Source organism: Enhydra lutris, unplaced genomic scaffold (genome assembly GCF_002288905.1).
Source record: "Enhydra lutris kenyoni isolate GAN:26980312 unplaced genomic scaffold, ASM228890v2 scaffoldscaffold12, whole genome shotgun sequence".
Lineage (NCBI taxonomy): Eukaryota > Metazoa > Chordata > Mammalia > Carnivora > Mustelidae > Enhydra > Enhydra lutris.
In genome coordinates, this window is record NW_019154096.1 from 22,447,122 (window position 1) to 22,468,467 (window position 21,346).

At 37.3% G+C, this 21,346-nt stretch overlaps 1 protein-coding gene across 1 annotated transcript in view; it reads right to left on the bottom strand.

The window, feature by feature from the left end:
• The window catches only part of LOC111145179 (DnaJ heat shock protein family (Hsp40) member C12), a 36,225-nt gene extending 18,650 nt beyond the window's left edge, over window positions 1–17,575 (bottom strand). The window contains exons 1-2 of the mRNA XM_022499891.1: window positions 17,321–17,575; window positions 6,649–6,727 (exon numbers count right to left, since the gene is read on the bottom strand). Of these exons, the coding sequence (XP_022355599.1) occupies window positions 6,649–6,727; window positions 17,321–17,398 (157 nt within the window). The 5' untranslated portion in view covers window positions 17,399–17,575. The remainder of the gene's footprint in view (window positions 1–6,648; window positions 6,728–17,320) is intronic.
• Window positions 17,576–21,346: the final 3,771 nt, after the last annotated feature.

Below are 21,346 nucleotides of genomic sequence, written 5' to 3' on the forward strand. Positions count from 1 at the left end.
AAATTATCACCACAGATGCACATTCCAGTTACTACTACAGCAGTGTTTATAAAGATTTACATATTTATCTATGAGTCACCTGTTCTTTGCACATTACTGTTAGCCTGTTTCCAGAGTCTGCAAAATGAAAGAAGCCTGCCTGGGACTATTCTGCTCTCAATCCCTCGACAAATGATAAGCAGAAAGCTAAAAATACTTTATCTTTCCTGATAGCTGGCCTTTCCTTGTTCCATCCTCTCCACCACATTTATTAAAAATGAGTTTGTGTTTATATTTGTCCTTTAATATACCAGCTAATCAAATGAGTCACAACAAGATAAACATTTACCCGTTCTGGGAAGAGAGATCTCATTTTTACAAGCTTATAAGAGCAAATGATGCGAGGACCTTTGAGAGACATTCCATTTTAACTCCTAGATCTACTCTGAAAATACAGAGGTTCTTTTAAATTCATATTTCACAATTGAATTTGTATTATTATAGTCACCTTTTTAATGTAGGCCATTTACACTTACTTGAAAAATAATAATAAAAATATGATGTCCGACCATACTTCAAAAAAAATCTGGAGGAAAATATACCACTTGTTAATAGTGGTTCCCTGGCAGGAAGCGATAAGAGCAGACTTTCACTTTCAACATTATTTATTACTGTATGTTATTTTTATTCAAAGGGGAAAAAGCAATAAAGGGTTTTTAAAGTGAGAAAGCATGGAGACTTGGAAAGATATGTTAGCAAGGACAAGGAGCTCTCCTTCAAATATACAAATGTTTTTGCAGCCTCCAAATCAATAACAAAAATGCCATTTCACAGATCTTTAATTTAGTCTGAAATCTCTTTCTTCAGGGTCAGAGAGAAATATACAAAGCATTGGTCTGAAATAGTTACTGTCATGCAGATACACAGGACTGGCATGAGAACCAGCCAGGAGCTCTTGTGCCCTGTGACACAATTTCTGCAGCACACTAGGTGTGGAACCTGCTTAAGATTCTCTCTCTGCCTCACCTCCTAACCCACTCTCATGCACAAATGCACGCACACTTTCTTTCTAAAATTAAAAAAAATTATCTTGGAATGCTGCATAAAAACAAGAAAAGAAAGTCCACTGAATCATAATTGCCAACATTCATTGAGCTATTCCTGCATACAAGCTACCTCATTTAGTCTTCACATGAGATGCATGAAGCAGTATACTACTAGTCTACCCACGTTTCCTATGAGAATGCTGACGCTCAAGAGATTGCCCAAGGTCAACTACCTCATCAGTGGGATCGAGGAGCAATCCAGACAGACAAGATTGTTCTCCATATCTACTATTCCATCATGCTAACAGATTAGTAATTTCAGTGGAAATGGTTGAGACTACACTTAATGAACCAAAAAGGTATATATACAAGTTTAATTTCTCCTACGGCAGTTGCTCTATAAGCGTTCACCCTGATGAAATAGATTTCAAAATCTACCTAATGTATTCTGGATTTCTGCCATACTAAAATTCGGCATCTGGGTGAATTCTTTAAAAAATATATAAATATTTTTAGTATTTTATTTATTTATTTATTTATTTATTTATTTATTAAAAGAGTTTATTTATTTATTTGACAGAGAGACACAGCGAGAGAGGGAACACAAGCAGGGGGAGTGGGGGAGGGAGAAGCAGGCTTCCTACTGAACAGGGAGCCCGATCTGGGGCTCGATCCCAGGACCCTGGGATCATGACCTGAGCCGAAGGCAGATGCTCAAAGACTGAGCCACCCAGGTGCCCCAATATTTTATTTATTTTTTTTAAGATTTATTTATTTATTAAAGAGACAGTATATGCATGCATGGGAGTAGGGGTGGGGCAGAGGGAAAGGGAGAGGGAGGCAATTTCAAGTAGTCTCCCCACTGAGCAGATCCCAATGTAGGGCTTAATCTCTTAATCCTAAAATCACGACCTGAGCTAAAACCAAGAGTTGGACACTTAACCAACCAAGTGCCCCATTTAATACTTTTTTTAAAGATTTTATTTATTTATTTGACAGAGAGAGATCACAAGTAGACGGAGAGGCAGGCAGAGAGAGAGAGAGAGAGGGAAGCAGGCTCCCTGCTGAGGAGAGAGCCCGATGCGGGACTCGACCCCAAGACCCTGAGATCATGACCTGAGCTGAAGGTAGCGGCTTAACCCACTGAGCCACCCAGGCGCCCCCCATTTAATATTTTAAAATACTTTTATCAGTACCCTTAATCCTTCTCCAAGTGTATAAAGACCCACTTAAATTTTCAGAAAGTCGTATCAACCCAAATTGAGTAAATGGATGCTTAAACAGATTTGAAAACAATTTCTACCACAGGTTGACTCATCTATCAAGTGCAAGCCTGACAGGGGAAGATATTGATGTCTGTGTGCCTTTCATTTTAAACAATATTTACAGTTCAGTGTTTCTCTGAACAAGAAGCCTTGAGGTAGCCCATACGTGAAAACACCCATCACTATGGCAACCAAAAATGGCAATGATTGCACAGTGATTCATCATGTATCCCAAATAGAAATTGCTTGCCAGGGACAAAGAAAGAACTCAAAGCCACGCTTTATTGGAAAAGAACCCAGTTAAAGAATAACGTGGGGTGGTGGTTGTTTTTAAGTGTTTATTAAATTTTTATACTTTTATGTTAGGAGATCTAACTTTTTTTAAAGATTTATTTATTTAACTGGGAGATCGAGTGCGAGCTGGGGGTGGGGGAGACTGAGGGCGAGGGAGAGAGAGAATCCTTAAGCAGATTCCCCACCTGAGCTCAGAACCCCATGCAGACTCAATCCCAGGACTCTGAGATCATGACCTGAGCCAAAATCAAGAGTTGAGCCACCCAGGAGTCCCAGGACATCTATTTTAATAGTAACTCCAGTTCAAAGAGGTAATTAATATGTCTCCTAAAGAAATGCTCATGAATTTATTCATTCAGTTATTCAATAAATGATTTGCACAAAGTAAGTGTCTTCCATGGTAGGTACAATGTGAGGTATGGGACACAGTACTGTGAACAAGATGGCAGGAAACCTGCCTCACTGAGCTTTCAGTATGACTGACAAGCAAATAGGCAACAAGGAGACAGTGTGAAACACAGTTTTCTGCATGATATATAGGGTGCTCTGAGTAGGTAGGGCACACATGACTTAACAGAGGGAGTGATGGCTAAACTGAACCCTGACACAGGAGTGACCTAACCAATCAAAGCAAAGCAGAGAAGTGTACAGACATCAGAGGGAGCCAGACAGAGGAAGCAGCAGGCATAAAGGTCTGAAGTGGAGGGGCAACTGGGTGGTTCAGTTGGTTGGTTAAGCATCCAACTCTTGATTTCAGCTTAGGTCATGGTCTAGGTCATGGGATGAAGCCCTGCTCTTCCTCTCTGTCCCTCCCCCACCCCTGCCTGCTCCTCTCTCTCTTAAAAAAAAAAAAAAATGTCTGAGGTCTGAAGAGCTGAAAACAGGGCACATTAAAGAGCCAAGGTAGTCGGGTGTGGCAGAAACATGGAATAGTGGGCATGGTGGTGGAGAGAAGATGAAAATGGAGAGACAGGGAGCACATGAAGGGGCTTGTACATAAAGGCCCAGCAATCACAAAAAATGAACTATTGCTACCTGTACAAAATGGGCAAATATCAAACTTAATGCAAATCAAAGAAACCACACACAAAAGAGGACTGTCTGATTCCATTTATGTGAAATTCAAGCCACAAAGAACTAATCAATGATAATAGAGAGCTAAAAATGGGAGAGGATGCTGACTTTAAACAGCAGGGAGCATGCTTTCCCCTCCCACTCTGCCTGCCTCTCTGCCTACCTGTGATCTCTCTCTCTGTATCAAATAAATAATAAAATCTTTTAAATAAATAAATAAATAAACAGGACGTGAAAAGGAACTTCTGGGGTACCAGAAATGTTCTACATCTTCCTCTGAGCAGTGGTTAAACTGGTTATGCATAGACGAATTTATCAAGTTTATACTTAGGATTCATTCACACTACCTTAAGCAAATTATGCCTTAATAAAAAGGGTAAAAATCAAATGACTGAAAGTAAATCTAACAAAGAAGTGACTTCATATATTGGAAAATGACCAGGTTATACAGGTCAACAACTTCTAGAGAAAATTAATAAAGAGCTATAATATAAGGGGAAATGTTTTTAATGGAGAGGGGTTTGAGTTTTATCATTGTATAATGTGGATTAAGACATGTATGTGGATTAATCATAATATTTTCCTTATAGAAAAGTCATATACATATGCATACTATACACAAACCTGTAGTATGCACATATAGTAAATATAATCACCTAATTTAAGATAGTATTACCTACCCTGAGGATAAAATCAGGGTAGAAAAACACAAAAGACTTCAACTGCATTAGTAAAGTTTTTGTTTCTTTGTTTTTTTAGAGAGAGAATGAAAGTGAGGGCACACAAGTGGGAGGTGCAGAGGGAGAAGTAGAATCCCAAGCAGGCTCCACACTCAGCACAGAGCCCAATACAAGGTTCAGCCCCATGACACTGAGATCATGACCCTGGGATCATGACCTGAAGCCAAGAGTCAGACATTTAAGGAACTGAGCCACCCAGGCACCCCTGCTTTTTGGTAAAGTTTTAAGCTAGGTATACATATATGGGGATTTGCTATAGTATTCTTTGACCCTTTTGTACATATTTTATATATTTTTCATAATTAAAAAGAAATCCACTGCCTGTGGTGTGAAGCAATTAAAGGAGTGCTATGGGGATCCAGGCACGAAATGATGGTGACTTATTACTCTAAGGTCTGTGAAGGTGGAGGGAAGAGGACCTCCAGGACAGAAATGTGGAAGGTAAATCACTAGCATTGAGTAATTAACCACTGGTAGACATAGGGAAGAGGAGGGTGATAGGTTTCTGCTTGACCAACTAAATGGATGGTGGTGCCATTTATTAAGATGGGGAAACACAGAAAAATGAGCAAGATTTTAGAGAGGGTGAGAGGAAAACGAGTTCAGTTTCTGACAGGGTGACTGAAATGTCTCCAAATGGATTCTAAGAAGCAGTCAAAACTGGAGTCCAAATATAGAAATGAGAATCGAGTTAAGGATTGACTTGGGAGCCATCAACAAAGAGCTAATGATTGAAATCACAGATTTGGACTGTAAGGGCCTATTTAGCCAAAGCAATTCCATCCGGTTAAACAGTGATTTTGTTATTTTTGCAGTAAAACTTAAACTAACCCTGCCCCCCCACACCCCAAGAGGACTTATTTAAAAGCAAGTCCGGGAAACCAGTCCCAGGTAACAAAGCCCAAATACAAGGGCGGGTGGGGCCAGGTGGAGACATCCAATCAGTGGGGCATGCATACTGTCTCCCTAGCTATCAAGGAGTGTGGGCCCAACCTTTTGGGGGCCAATTTTGACCAAGGTGATAGGCTAGTTCAAATATCTACTGTACAGTAAATTGTGATCCAATTGGTCACTTGTGTGTGACCTAGCATGACTGTGCAGCTTTCTCTGTGTGTTGCAATCTCATTGGCCACCTATGTGTGGCCAGGCTCAACCACATGGCCCTTGCCCTTTAAAAGTTAGTCGGCAGGGCAGGGAGGGGTCGCCCTCTCTGTCAGAGGCAGCCCCAACTGGTCGGTTTGATTCTCGATGCTTGGAGTGAAATAAAGCTTTGCTTGACTTTCACTTTGTATCAGTCTCGCTCCTTTGATTACAGACCCAACAGGACAAGACTCCAGAGAGAAAGTGGGGAGTAAGCCCAAAATAGAGTTTAGAGGGAACCTTGGGGCAGAAGGAAGGAGTCACAACAGAGACAGAAAGATCAGCCCAAGAGGTTGGAGGAAAAGCAGGAGTATGTATTTTGGCATCTAAGAGAAAAGAATGTTTGGAGGAGGCATGGTCAACAGTGTCAATTTCTGATGCAAACACAGGGAAGATAAGAGCTAAAAAGTAACTGTTTAATTGGCAGCTGGGAAGCCTTGGCGGCTATTCCAAGAGTCATTCCCAAGAAAGGTGGGGGGAAAGTCAGACGGGGATAAATTGAAAATTGGTGAAGGAAAGTACAAGTATCAACTGTGAACTTTTTCAGGAAGTTTGGCTCTAAAAGGAAGGAGAGAAACAGAAGAGGAACAGGAGAGAGATGGGTCAAGGAAAGATAATTGGTTTGTATTTTTTCAAGCTGAAATACACATAAGCATTTATGTCAAAATTTATGATGATAGAATTTAAATTATGATAAAGAAAAAACAAAAGTATGAATGTATTATCATATGTTGTATAGAGACATATTCAGTTCCCCCAAATAAAGGAAATACAGCCAGGTTCTCATCAAGGCAATCACCTGGTTACAAACATATTTAAGACATGTTAACACTCAAGAGCTAGTAAATAAAGCATAAAATAGGCAAATTTTAAACCAGGAAGCAGCACATTACAGCTAAAGAAAGATGGAAGTTCCATATTCTTGGGGGAAAAAAAAGCCTACACGGTTGCTCCCCTCCTACCATCCAATGGTGCAAAAACATTCTTGGGCATTGAGTGAAAGAGTAAGTGTGAGCATAACATACAAGAAGAAATTAAATTATTATTCATAGCTTTTTAGTTCTAGATGCTATTCATTTTCATGGGAAATAGGCATTAGTAAATACTTACCAGCTTTGGAGTTTTCAGGATGTTTGTCAGGGTGACATTCCAAGGCTCTGACTTTAAATTCTGCCATGATTTGTTCAACCTAAAATAAAAATCGATGTTTAAAATAAGGAATCCAACTTAAATGGCATAAAGGAAGAAGCTGGGCATCATTCCTTCTCAAAACAGCCATATTCAACCCAAATTTTTCTTTTGATCTTTATATTTGTATTCTGACTTTTTACTCTAAGAAGTAATTTCCTCTATAATGAAACTCAGAAAGCATCCAATGAATACTTCTATCCAAATAGTAGTCCGTGATAACAATTGAACTTTCTACTGCATTTAGATGATGGCCCAAGACACCTGTGACCCTAATATATACTTAAATGTCAAAAATGGTCAAATAGGTCTATCCTAAGAATACATAAATTTAGATGTGTTCACTCATCTGAGTTCTTTTTTTTTATCATCTGAGCTCTTTAGAATATGCTTAGCCATCATTCATTACTCAAGGATGACTGTCTAGTTTATAAATTATCCATTACAAAGTTCCCTCTTTCTGCCTTTGCCCCTCTTTTTTCTTTATTAAGAATTTTGCAAAAAAAAAAAAAAAAAGAGAGTGAGAGAGAGGATTTTGCAATTTTTAAAAAAGGACAGAATTCAAACCTGTTAATTTTGTTGCCAATTAACAGTGTGGCTAGAAGCCTTGGGAAAAGAGAAACTTCATCCCAAACTAACATGAGGCTGGAGAGGCATTTTTATTTGATTTGCTTTCACTCAGCCCTCTAATCCTTGTTACCATGAATCAGCAAGACTTGTCTTTGTTCATTGTAATTCCACTGACAGCGGCAGGAGACAACAGTGGTTATATGGCTCAGCAATCTGATTGCTTCATTTTATTCTTTTTTTAAGATTTTATTTATTTATTTGAGAGAGAAAGAGTGAGAGAAAGAACACAAGTGGTGGAGAGGGGCAGAGGGAGAGGGAGAAGCAGACCCCCCACTGAGCAGGGAGCCCAATACAGGACCAGGTGAGGGGCTCGCTGAAGGGCTCCATGAGGGGCTTTCATGTGGGGCTTGATGCAGGCTCCATCCCAGGACCCTGTGATCATGGCCCCAGTGGAAGACAGAAGCTTAACTGACTGAGCCACCCAGGCGCCCCTGATCGCTTTCTTTTAAATCTCATTTCTGCCCAGACTTGAGGCAAGTTTGTAACTTCCGTGTGCCTCAGTTTCCTCATCTTTACATTGCATGGTGGATAGAATTAGGGCCTTTAACACAAAGCCTGATCATAGTAAGAGCTCAATGATACCTAAAACCAAAGGTCGGTGGCTAGGTAACTAGCCTGAAATCATTTAGCTAGTTACTAAAAAAGCTGAATTTTTTGTTAACTAAGCAGCTGGAATTAGTTGGACTTACTGGATTCAAATCCAATAATCTTAACTACTGTTTTATATAGTCGAATTCTTCAGACTTAAGGACCTATTATAAGTTCCATATTTACTATCCACTAATCAATGAAAGCAAATTATCTCTTAATTAATTGTGTTTCCTCTCCTTGGGTACTCCCTTTAACCATAAAGCAGTTACCATAAACTGCTCGTATAACAAAGAAAAGTGAGAATAAAGCTTGTTTTTAATTTTTAAAATATTAAAAATTCTAAAGATTCTAATATAGTAAGCATTTTTAATTAGGTTACTTATGAATATTCACAATCTCTCTTTGAAAAAGTTTATATCAATACAGAACAAAAAGTGAAAGTCCTTTTACTCTTTATCCCCCCAGGATAACATCCCCCCTTCAAGACATTTTTTTACACACTTATATATTGGAGGATTTTAATAAGCTAAATAGATAAAATTATACCTATGTATCAAAGGTAGAAAATTGGGGGGGGGTGTTGTTGTTATCGTTTTATTTTTTCCTTCCTATCCCATTAGAAAACATTCTAGTAACAGCCCATGGAAGCAAATGAATAAAAATGGTTAATTCTCAAAAGTGCTAATGTACGTGATTATTAGTTTCTTCTTTATATTTTCTTTACTTTGTCAATTTTATATTTTAAAAAATTAAGAATACTCTATATCTGTCTTTCATTACTCTTTATAGTTTTAGTGTCACAAAATTTATCAAAGCCACCTATGTAGGGCTGGTTCTGAGTAAACTAACGAGTACAGCGGGTCAGTTTGTCTTGACAATGTTCTGTTTATCTCCTAGCATCCCCACCCCATGTGCCAACCACAGCCCCTGGACCAGTGAGGCTCTCATTTCAGGGTCCACTGAGTCCTGCCTTCCTGACCCAATGCTCAATGGTCTGGAAAACTGCCGATTATGCTGGCCAATAAACATACAAACAATGTTCAACTTTACTCAAAATCAAATGAATCAAAACATCCAGGGCATGATAATGACCTGTGTCACTCAGGCTGCAAAGAAATGAACACTATCCTGCTCTCCCAGTAAGGATGCAAATTTCCTAGAAATAAATAAATATATATATATTTAATACATGTATAATAAAAATATATACATATATATGTATATCTATATATGAAAAGCCTATAATTTTTTCACTCTTTGATACAACAATTCCAATTCTAGGAGTTTGTCTAAGGAGATAGAGGTGGGAAAATTATTTAGTTATAAGAAGGTTCAATGAATAAAATATTATAAATTTCAAACAAAAACTTATGTGTCCAGTAGTAAAAGATTAAAATTAATTAAAATATTGCTATAGGCTGAAATATGTTGCAGTCATTAAAAAATCATCTTGTAGTAGAAGACTTTCAATAATCTGAGAAAAATTATGTAACATATTTCTATGAGGAAATGCAAACTACAAAGCATTATATGCAGCATAAAACCATAGTGTTTTACCTTAGAAGGGATTATGTTATGTGTGTGTGTGTGTGTGTGTAGATACATTTATATGACAGAGAGAGATAGGGAGAGAGAGCACAAGCAGGGGGAGCAGCAGACAGAGGGAGAAGCAGCTCCCTGCTGAGCAAAGGGCTCAACACAGGGCTTGATTCCAGGAAGCTGGGATTGTGACCTAAGCTGAAGGCACAAGCTTAACTGACTGAGCCACCCGAATACCCCAAGCTAGGATTTATTGAGACTTACTATATGCCAGACACTACTCTAAGCACTATGCATATAATATCTCATTTAATTCCCACAATCACTCTATGAAGGGAGTACTATTTTATTTTATTTATTTATTTATTTATTTATTATATTTTTTTATTATATTTTATTTTATTTTTCCCATTTTACAGATTAGAAAACCAAGAAATAGAAAAGTTAAGTAACTGTCCCAATGCCACACACCTAGTGGCACAGCCAGTATTTGAATGAAGGTAGTCTGACACTAAATATGTATGGAAATGCACTTACAAATATGTACACATGGGAAGCCTAGGCGGTTGGGTCAGTCAAGCATCCAACTCTTGATTTCAGCTCAGGTCCGGATCTCAGGGTCATTGTTTTGACCCCATGCTCAGCAAGAAGTCTACTTCTCTCCCGCTCTCCCTGTGCTCCTCCCCCAACTCATGTGCATGTTCTCTCCCTCTCTCTCCCTCTTCCTCTCTCTCTCTCAAGTAAAGAAATCTTTCAAAATATATTTACACATATGTGCATGAACTTACATAACACATAAATAGGGGCACCTGGGTGGTTCAGTCAGTTAAGTGTATGACTCTTGGTTTCTGCTCGGGTCATGATCTCGGAGTGATGAGATCAAGCGCCACCTCAGGGTTCATGCGCAGCATGTAGTCTGCTTGAGTTTTTCTCTCTCCTTCTCCCTCTGCCCCTCCTCCCTTCCTCTCTCTCTAAAATAAATAAATAGATCTTTTAAAAAAACATAAATACAGCACATGTGCACACATGCATATGGCATACTTCCAGATTTTAACCATTAGGTTAACATTTTTCTCCATTGTGTCTTCCTACTCCACATTTCTTTATTGAAAATAGATTAGTTTTAGAAATGAAGTTTCAAAACTTAAAAAATGTACCTTTTCCATAGCGTATTAGCACAATCTTTGGATCTGTGTCAGGAAATACTCTATTGCGCAATAGGCACTAATCTGATTCCCACCTGGATGGATCTTCTCCACATTTCCCTGGCCACACAAATGCCCTCTCTCTCTCCCTCCATGTGTCTAAATTTTGACCTAGGAAGATCACTTCAACCCTCATCTCTTCTCTGAAACTTTTTCAGGTAGTGTTCCTTTAATTCCTGTTGCACTTATAAATAGTACCACACAGCACAGTATTTATTTTTTCTCAAATTGTTTCCTTTGTATTAGCTTTGACTCCTCAGCTGACTGCCAGGTGTCTTACACACGTGCACTATTTCTCACCTTTTCGTTTTGTTTTGTTTTACCCCCATCACTTCCAGTACTGGCAAGATGCCAAGTGTTGAATAAATACTTGATTATTGACTGACAGAAGTTCTTTAAATAACATGATTATAGCATAAGAGGAGCTTCTGGAAATTGTGATTTAGTCATTAAAAGAATGAACTGATTCTAGTGATGGGAATTGATATGCTATAGAAAAGAGAAGGCTCATTTTAATAAGTGAGTTAATTAGTATTCATCATTTCAGTTCACTTATGTGACACTGGATTTTTCCCATAAAACTCCAAATATTAACAATATCCCTGAAATAAATCCTATGAGATGATCCTACATTATTCTAATCAAGTGATAATTAAAACATGAGCCAGAGAAACAATTTGAGCCACAAAATATATAATGGTAGTATTGTGTTATGATCCAGAAAAATTCAATAACTATTAATTCATAGGGACAAAAATAGTTGAATAAATAAATACGGGAGAAAGGATAACTTTTCTTTATGGAAGAATTCTTAGTAATAAATGTAAAATGAATGAGGAAAATAGAAAGTCACCATTAGGCAAACACCATAGTACTAAGTAATTGTTACAGGGAAGATCCACAAGAGGCACCTGAGTGGCTCACATATTTGGGCGTCTGCCTTCAGTCGGGTCATGATCCTGGGGTTCTGGGATCGAATCCCACATCGGGCTCCCTGCTCCCTCTCTGTCTGCTGTTCCCCCTGCTTGTGCTCTCTTGTTCTCTCTTTCTCAAATAAATAAGTAAAATCTTTTTTAAAAAATCTAGCAAACAATGCTAAAAGCCTGAGGAGACACACTATAGTCTCAAAGAATCATCACCAAAAATATTTGTTAATTACAAAAGGGGAACCAGTACCTCTACAATGTAAGATCCTGGTAGAAAAAAACTGACAGATACCACCTTAACCATGTGTTCAGGTCAATAAGACATAACAGCATCATGTAGCCCTGATGTGATACACTGAAAAAAGTATAATATGGCTTCAGCAGTGTTCTTTCCAAAAACACATAACCTCAAGTCTAATCAGAGAAAATCTGAAACAAATCAAAATTGAGAGACATTCTACAAAATAACATTACTTTTCAAAGTGTCGAGGTCATGAAAGATAAGGAAGGTATGAGAAACTGTCACAATGGAGGAAACTAAGGGAATAAGACAACTGACTGTAATAAAGAATTTTGGCTTGGATCTTGGAAGGAAAAAAAGACATTAGTAGAAAAACTGATGAAATTAGAATGGGAACTATCCTTTAGATTAGAGGTTGACTAACTCTGGCCCAAAGGCCAAATCTGGCCTGTCACCTATTATTTAAATAAAGTTTTATTGGAAGATAGCCATATTACCCATGGCTACTTTCTTGCACTGGCAGAGCTGAGTAGCTGTGACAGAGACCATAAGTCCTGCAAAATCTAAAATGTTTGCTAGCTCAAAAAGGGGGGGGACAGTGGGTGTCTGTGTGGCTCAGTCAGTTGAGTATCATTCTCTTGATCTCTGCTCAAGTCTTGATCTCGGGGTCATGAGTTAAAGCCCTACATTGGGCTCTACACTGGGCATGGAGCCTACTTTTCAAAAATAATAATAAAATAAAATAAAATAAAATAAAATAAAATAAAATAAAATAAAGTAAAATGTTTGCTATCTCAGGGACAGCACCAGGGTGAGACAAGCAGGATTTTAAGGTTTAAGGAGGTACTCTCTCTTTCTCTCTCTCTTAGGTTTCTGCACTTGCACGACCGTGAGAGTGCGTCCTTAAATTTTGTACCTTGGGTGGCTCAGCTGGTTAAGAGTTGCCTTCAGCTTGGGTCCTGATCCCAGGTTCCTGCTCAGCAGGTAACCTGCTTCTCCCTCTGCCTGCTCTGCCTGCCATTCCCCCTGCTTTTGCTCCCTCTCTCTCTTTCTTTCTCTTTCTCCAGCAAATAAATAAGTAAAATCTTTGGAAAAAAAAAAAAAAAAAAACTTAAAAAAAGAACTTGAAAAAAAAGTTTGTGTCCTAAGTGCCCTTCTTGCCTCACTCCAGTCCTGTCTATCCGTTCTTTTACCAAAAAAAAAAAAAAAAAAAAAAAAAAGCCTGTTGGTCCCTGGTTAAGTTAATACTTTTGTACCAATGTTAATTTTCTGATTTGCACAATTTTACTGTGCACAATAATTGTAAATATAATGTTTACACTAAGGGAAGCCAGATGCAGTGTATATAGGAACTCTGTGTTATTTTTGCAACTTTTCTGTAAGTCAAAAATTATTCAAATACGTGGAGCACAGAGGACTGTTAGAGCAGTGAAACTACTCTGTATGATAAATGGTATTATAAATTGTCCAAACCTATAGAATGTACAAACCCAAGGGCAAACCATAATACAAACTACGGACTTTGGATGATAGTAACGTGTCAATGTAAGTTCATCATCGTAACAAGTGAACTATTCTAGTGGAGATATTGATAACAAGTGGGGGGGACGCCTAAGCATGAAGGGAGGAAAGGAAGTATAGGGGAAAGCTCTATACCTTCTGTTCAATTTTGCTATGAATCTAAAACTGTTCTTAAAAAGTATTAAAAATCATTTGGGGGTTGGGGGGTGCCTGGGTGGCTCAGTTGGTTAAGTGCCCTCAGCTCAGGTGGTGATCTTGGGGTCCTGGGAGGGAGCTCCATGTCCAGCTCCCTGCTCAGTGGGGAGTCTGCTTCTCCCTCTCCTACTGCCTTTCCCCTACTCCCCCTTGTATTCTCTCCTTCTCTCTCTCTCTCTCTCTCTCTCTCTCTCTCTCTCTCTCAAATAAAGAAATAATATCTTTAGGGCATGACTGGGTGGCTCAGTCAGTTAAGCATCTACTTTTGGCTCTGGTCATGATCCCACAGTCCTGGGATTAAACCCCACACCCTGGGATCAAAGCCCACATCTGCTTCCCTGCTCAGCAGGGAGCCTGCTTCTCTCTCTGTCTGCTGCTCCCCCTGCTTGTGCTCTCTCTCTCTCCCTGACAAATAAATAAATAAAATCTTTTTTTAAAATTTTTTTAAAAAGAAAAAATCATTTTGGAGGGTGCCTGGCTGGTTCAGTCAGTGGAATGTGGGACTCTCCCACATTGTGTGTAAATATTACTTAAAAATAAAATTTTTTTTAAAAAGAGATCATTTGGGGGCACCTGACTAGCTCAGTTGGTAGAGCATATGACTCTTGATCTTGGGGTCCTAAGTTCAAGCCCCAGATTGAGCATAGAACTTACTAAAAAAATTTTTTTTTAAAAAGGAAAAACTTTTTCAAAATAAAACATTTTTTAAAATGTCAATTATGGGGGCACCTGGGTGGCTCAGTGGGTTAAGCCTCTGCCTTTAGCTCTGGTCATGATCTCAGGGTCCTGGGATCGAGCCCCACATCGGGCTCTCTGCTCGGCGGAGAGCCTGCTTCCCCCTCTCTCTCTGCCTGCCTCTCTGCCTACTTGTAATCTTTGTCTGTCAAATAAATAAATAAAATCTTTTAAAAAAAATGTCAATTATGGAGTAGTCTAAACTTACAAAGTTCCATGTGTACAGTATTACTGTGAGGCCAAAGCAATGCTCATATCCACGCCCACACCCACAATGTGCCAGGCACTATTCTAAGGACTTTATTTATCATGTCTCATTTAATCCCCACAACAACTCTAGGAGGTGGGTACTATTATTATCCCCATTTGCAGATTAGGAAACAAAGGCAGAGAAAAGCTAAACCGTTTCCCAAGATCACATAGCTAGTAAATGGTAAGAAAAAAATAGGTGTCTCCATTTATCTATCAAGTTTATGCTCAATTTTCAAGTCTGTGAAATCTTGAAATCAGGATGTCTTCTTATCAATACTACTGAAATGGTAACCAAATACCAAAAAATCAAGTAAGGTATAAACCACAGAGGATGCCTTACACATTAGTGGTGTGTATATTAATAAGGACTTTAGAAGATTTCATAACATGTGTCTTTTGTGTAAAATCTGATTCAAGGCAAAAAAGCTGACTAACTTGGAATCAACCTTCAGTAAATGTTTTTGAAATGAGGGTATGTTGTTTTCCACTCACCACTGTGGAAATCGTCCCAGGGTTTATATATGTCATTTCATTAATTTTCAACGGAAGCTTTAAATTGTAAGAACTATATACTAAAGCAAAAGTATTATACGTGTGTGTGTCAACACAGTTGTTATAAATAGAATCAAAATATAAGTTGAATAAGTTGCTTTGAAATTATAATTGCTAAATTGCTTTTGAGTATGAATAATTCTGGTCAACTTTTTAAAGTATCACATCAAGGAATATTTAAAGTAAAAGAAATCCATCCACTACAAATCAACTAAAGGAAACGTCACACTTAATACTCAAAAAATGGAATTAAAATATTTTCAGAGGTGCCTGGCTAGCTCAGTCAGTAGAGCATGTGAGTCTTGATCTTGGGGTTGTGAGTTCAAGCCCCACACTGGGTGTGGAGATTACTTACAAATAAGAAAAATTAAATATTTTTAAATGGGAAAGATACATATAAAAAGAATTGACAAAATTGTGACAGATCATTTTAAATAAATGATCGTAATCTAAACATGGTATGTCATTAGCAGAATCAGTAAAGAAGGAATGGCAAGACAATGCTTTTATTCTCCTTTTAATATATGCTACAGTACATACAGGGAAGTTTGACTATTACTGGTAACAAACTTGCTAGCTCTAATGAAAGAGACTGTTATAAACATTATAAATAAACAATAGCATCATTTTTTTCAGTCTATTCAAAACTTATCCTCCTTCTCCTTCTTTGTAGACTGAGGAAACAATAACATAACTACAAAAGACTGACTAAAAGGGTGTAGATATTTATTATGGGGATATAATGACCTTTACTTCATAACTTAGAATAACAATATTTCTTTAAAACCAAGTTGTGAAGCTTATCAAGTTAAATTATGTTCCTTTGATTTTAAAAAGCTCCTTCAAAAACTATTTGGCAATAGCATAATTCATAACACAGGTGGTAAAAATGTCAATAAGCTTTCTCAATTGCTATAAGTAAACCACCACTAAAGTAAACAAGAGTGACATATTATCCTAAAGGAGAAATATACAGCTAAAGGAGTATTATAACCTAGTGTGTGCATGTGTGTGTGTGAAGTGTGTGTGTGTGTGTGTGTGTGTGTGTGTAACTACAAGATACATAAAGTAACTCCCTCAGTGTGATGAAGATAGAGATTTTAATCCTTTAGTCCGTCACATTTTATTTTCCAAACAAAATTAAGCATATTTTATTACTAAACTCCAGCCTTATGAAACAAAGATAAATAGAAAAGAATTTTGCTTTAAAATATTTTGATATTAATAGCTATATTTTAGCAAAAAAATTTTTAATAATTGTTATATAAAATATAATCTATTTAATAATATATTGAAAGGTACTTCCTATTCATCTCAATGGTATTTAAAACATTGAAAAACTAGGAATAAATGAAATATTTAACAATAAGGGAACAATCAATTGTGATACAACAATAAAATGAAATATGCAACATTAAAATATGTATGAAGAGTGTTTAATAACATGGAGAAATCCCTGAGTGGGTAAAAAGCAGGAATCAACAAGTAAATATATAATATTTTCCCAAACATGTCTTCAAAAAATATATATAGGAAAAAGACTAAAGATTAATAAATCACATATTAATAGCATTATTCCTGGGAAGTAGAATTATAAATGAGTTTTCCATAATTTAAAAAACTTTTACTGCCTTCATCATTGTCTATGTGGTCCTTTAAAAACATTATTTTATTGTAGATCCAGTGAACAACTACAGAGCTTTTCACATATTTTGTTTCAGAAGCCACCCTTTTAAGTAATTTCTCGCACATGATTTAAAATGTTAACATAAAAGGATGTTTCTTGGTTTATATAATTTAACTGCTCGTGCAAAAGTACATATTTTAATAAAACATTTTAAAAACACTACTAGAAAATTACATTTCATCTAAATTTTAGTATAAATTACCATAATGAAGATACAACTTAGGTATTCTGTGAAACACTGCCAAGAGCATTACAATAAAATTTCAAATACATATTTTTAGTGTATTTGAAATAGAGTCTATGGCCATGTGCCAGAATACACAAATTCGGTCAGAAACATCTAACAATCACAAAAGGACACTACCCCAGTAAAGACCCAAGATTTAAATCCTCAACTTTCTCTAAGCCAAATGTGCTTTAAAAGAATAGAAGATTAGGTTTTTAGGCAATGTGACTAAAAGTTCAAAGTTACCACCTTAAATAAAAACTTGAAAAAGAAGAGCAGTATCCACAGCCTTACCGAAGACAGTTCATCACATCCCAGCAGCATGTAGAAATCTTCAGTGTCTTCTGAACTGTAATTTAGTATTGCATCCATTTCAATTACTCAATCAGCTTCTTTTCCCTCTGAAACAAGAGACAGAATAAGCTGTGAATTAATCGGAAAAGCCTTTTTAGATCTTGTTTTCAGCAGCACGTTCCAAATGGCAATATTGAGATTTGAGGCTGGTCACACTCAGTACACCAGATGTCACCCTAGACCTTTGTAAACTCTACCTTTCATTGGCTGTTGGTGGAAGAGAAAAGAATAGGCCACGCACCAAGCTGTTGCAAAGCTGCCTGGGATCTGTAGTTTGAGTTTACAGTAAGTAAAGCTCTTGAACCATTCATTTTATGGGTTGACAAAGACTGACTACTGTTACGTACTCCCCAAATTACCCATTTCTCCATTTCCTATGTATTTTTATCTTTTTTCCTTTTTTTTTTTTTTTAAGAGATAGAAGAAAATTTGAGGCAATATAATCAAGCTCCTAGAATTGTTAAATCTGAGTAGGGGGCATTTTTTGAGTGTTTAAAATATTTCATAATCTTTTAAATAGTTTCGGAGTAAAGGAAATAGACTAGGAGAGCAAATTTTCAATCATTTGGTAATTTATTCATTCAACAAGTATTTATGGAGAACCTGATTTGTGCCCAGTGTGACTATGGGAAAAGGTGTGGTAAGTCAGTCAGTCAGTTCTTTTACTTTTTTAAAAGATTTTATTTATTTGACAGAGAGAGAGCACAGACCGGGGCAGCATCAGGCAGAGGGTGAGGGAGAAGCAGGCTCCTCACTGAGAGTCGCGATCCCAGGACCCTGGCATCATGACCTGAGCTGAAGGCAGACGCTTAACCAACTGAGCCACTCAGACGCACCAGTCACTTCTTTAGGAGCTTACATTCTGATGGAGGGAGACAGACAAGAAACAAGCAGACAAACAAGATCAATTAAAATAGTAATTTATACTCTGCAGGAAATAAAACAGGACAGGGAGAGGAGAACTGTATAATGACCAGGTTTGTTTCACTGTAGCCTTCCTCCTGAGCTAACTCTCTCCAGGCTCTGCGTCCGGCCCAAGGTGGGTTTAGGGAACATGTTTCAGCTCAATCTGGCCCTAGGATGATTTGCAGGTCAGGTCTAGGATTTAGAGAAGAAGGTGAGTGGTCACAGATGCAACATTTTAACCCCCTTAACCCTTTAAACATTATCACCTTGAAAAAAGAAATGGTTTCTTTGAGCTCACCTATATACATCTTCTTTAAGGTTTATTTCGGAAAATAAATAAAACACCAAAGCACCATTTTTACAAAGTCTTCATTATATATCCTCTCTTACTACGTTTCTGTGTGGAATTTGTTTTTAAAAAGTATAGTTATTTTTGTTCTGGGGAATTTACATCCCTTGGGGTATTCGGAGGCCTACTTGGGTATCACAAAATACTGACCAGAAGAACTGACAAATGGCCTTAAAATGATGGGAAGTTGCTGCTATGGAAAATAGGGTGGCAAGTCCTCAAAAAATTAAATATAGAATTACCATATGATCCAACAATTCCACTTCTAGGGATAGGCCCAAAAGAACAGAAAGCAAGGACTTGAACAGGTATTTGTACACCCATGTTCATAGCATCATCACTCACAACAGCAAACAGGTAGAAGCAGCCTGAGTGTTTGACACAGGAAAAAATAAAGTGCAGTATAGCGGCACCTGGGTGGCTCAGTCAGTTATGTGTCTGCCTTCCGCTCAGGACATGATCCTGGCATCCAGCCTCGCATTAGGATCCCTGCTCAGCAGTGAGTTTGCTTCTCCCTCCTCCTCCCCTGCTTGTGCAAGCATGTGGCACGCTCTCTCTCTCTCCCTCCCTCTCTCTGTCAAATAAATAAACAAAATTCTTTTAAAAATAAAGTGGGGGCACCTGGGTGGCTCAGTGGGTTAAAGCCTCTGCCTTTGGCTCAGATCGTGATCTCAGGGTCCTGGGATCAAGCCCCACATTGGGCTCTCTGCTCAGCAAGGAGTCTGCTTCCCCTCCTCTCTCTCTTCCTTCCTCTTTGCCTACTTGTGATCTCTCTCTATCAAATAAATAAATAAAACCTTAAAAAAAATAAAAGAAAAGAAAAAACAAAATGATGTAGAAACATACATAATTCCTGAGTGATGTTCACCATCTAATTTTTCGTGAAAAAACGGTTAGAAGCCAGTATGTACTATGTCAAAATTCACTGAGCATGAAGACTGTACATGTCACTGGGTCAAAGTTATATCTCAATTTAAAAACTAAAAACATGTAAAGTTTTTAAAATATATATGGTACAATGCCAGTTTTATAAATATATGTTATGTGTATTTACAAAATATGAAAAAGCATATATACCGAAACAGACCAGTTATCACTAGAGATAATAGGGTCACAAGTGGTTTACATTTTATTCTTTTTATTCATCTACATTTGCTAAGATAAACGTGTATTATTCCTGTAATTAAAAAAGGAGCAATAAAAAACAAGTCAGTAAAAACTGCAAAATGACAAAGAGCACAGAGCTATTTACTGCCTTAATAGAGATGATAACTCGGAAGGTTTATTCTTTGTTTAGTTTAGTTTGGTTTGTTGTACATCCTACTGTGGCTGTGTAATTAACCAGTTTACTCATCCTGGGAAGCTAACATTGTGCCGTACAGTTGACAAAGGAGAATAAAATGAATGCACCCATCACAGGGCTTCCCCTCTCACAGGTGTCTCAGCTACTATCTTTTCTGATTGGTAAGTTACAAGAATCATAATGCAAGGTAAACAATGTCAAACCCTGTTCCTTGTTCCTAAATGATGTTTATACTTCAGAACTTTTTTTTTTAATACTTCAGAACTTCTTTTAAGGGTAAAGTATTGCATTGCTTTATCTACACTAAAGTTGTGATCAAAAATAGAAAAATGACAAGAATATGCCACATACTGTAGAGAATATATCATATACCATAGGCCTGAACAAAAACCAACTCTAAATTTCACCAAATGACAATCCAAAATGATAAAATAAGTTTGGGTCCATATATGTATATATAACATGCAATTAGAATGTATATATTATATATAAATTAATCAAATGCCTAAATGTAACACTTTCATTATTTACTAATATACAAAATGATCAAGTGACTTCACAATATTTAACTTTTAAGATTTACTTTAACCTGCATGTTTCAAATCATATATTATGAAAAATGTATTGTGAGTTTATAAGAATAAGGCATCTACCTTTTATTCTAAAGCATGATTTTGGGAAAAACTTTGCCTTATATCTAAACGTACATAATTCTTTTTCAGTTTGGGAATTCTACTTTAATAATTCTCACTTTTAAAATCATTTTCATAAATCTTTTCTCTTTTTTGTTTATTATTTAGAAAAGTTTTCATTACATATTTTTTTAAGATTTTATTTATTTATTTGACAGAGATCACAAGTAGGCAGAGAGGCAGGCAGAGAGAGGGGGGAAGCAGGCTCCCCGCCGAGCAGAGAGCCTGATGTGGGGCTCGATCCCAGGACCCTGAGATCATGACCTGAGCTGAAGGCAGAGGCTTTAACCCACTGAGCCACCCAGGCACCCCTCATTACATATTTTAATAAATAGATGCAGCCTTTATGGGGTATTGGTCAGAAAAGGCAATAATACAAGACAAACAGATGCTTTGAGAAAAGTTGGTATGCCACTTATTTATTTCTATTCTTTCCCCAAAATAAACTTCCAAACCTGCCGTGGCATCTCATTGAAGGGTATATTTTTAATGTTCATTGGGGCTTTCTTCCCCAATAAATGTAACAAAAATCACATTGGGACCTCTGGCTACTATTTATAGAAATGATAAATGATAAAGCTAGAACCATTCCTCCTTGTGCCAAAATAAGTTACATATAACCAAATAACTCAGAAGCCATATAAAAAATTAATAATCATGAGTATATAATTTTCTTTTTAAATAGGCTCCACAACCAGCATGGAGCCCAGTGTGGG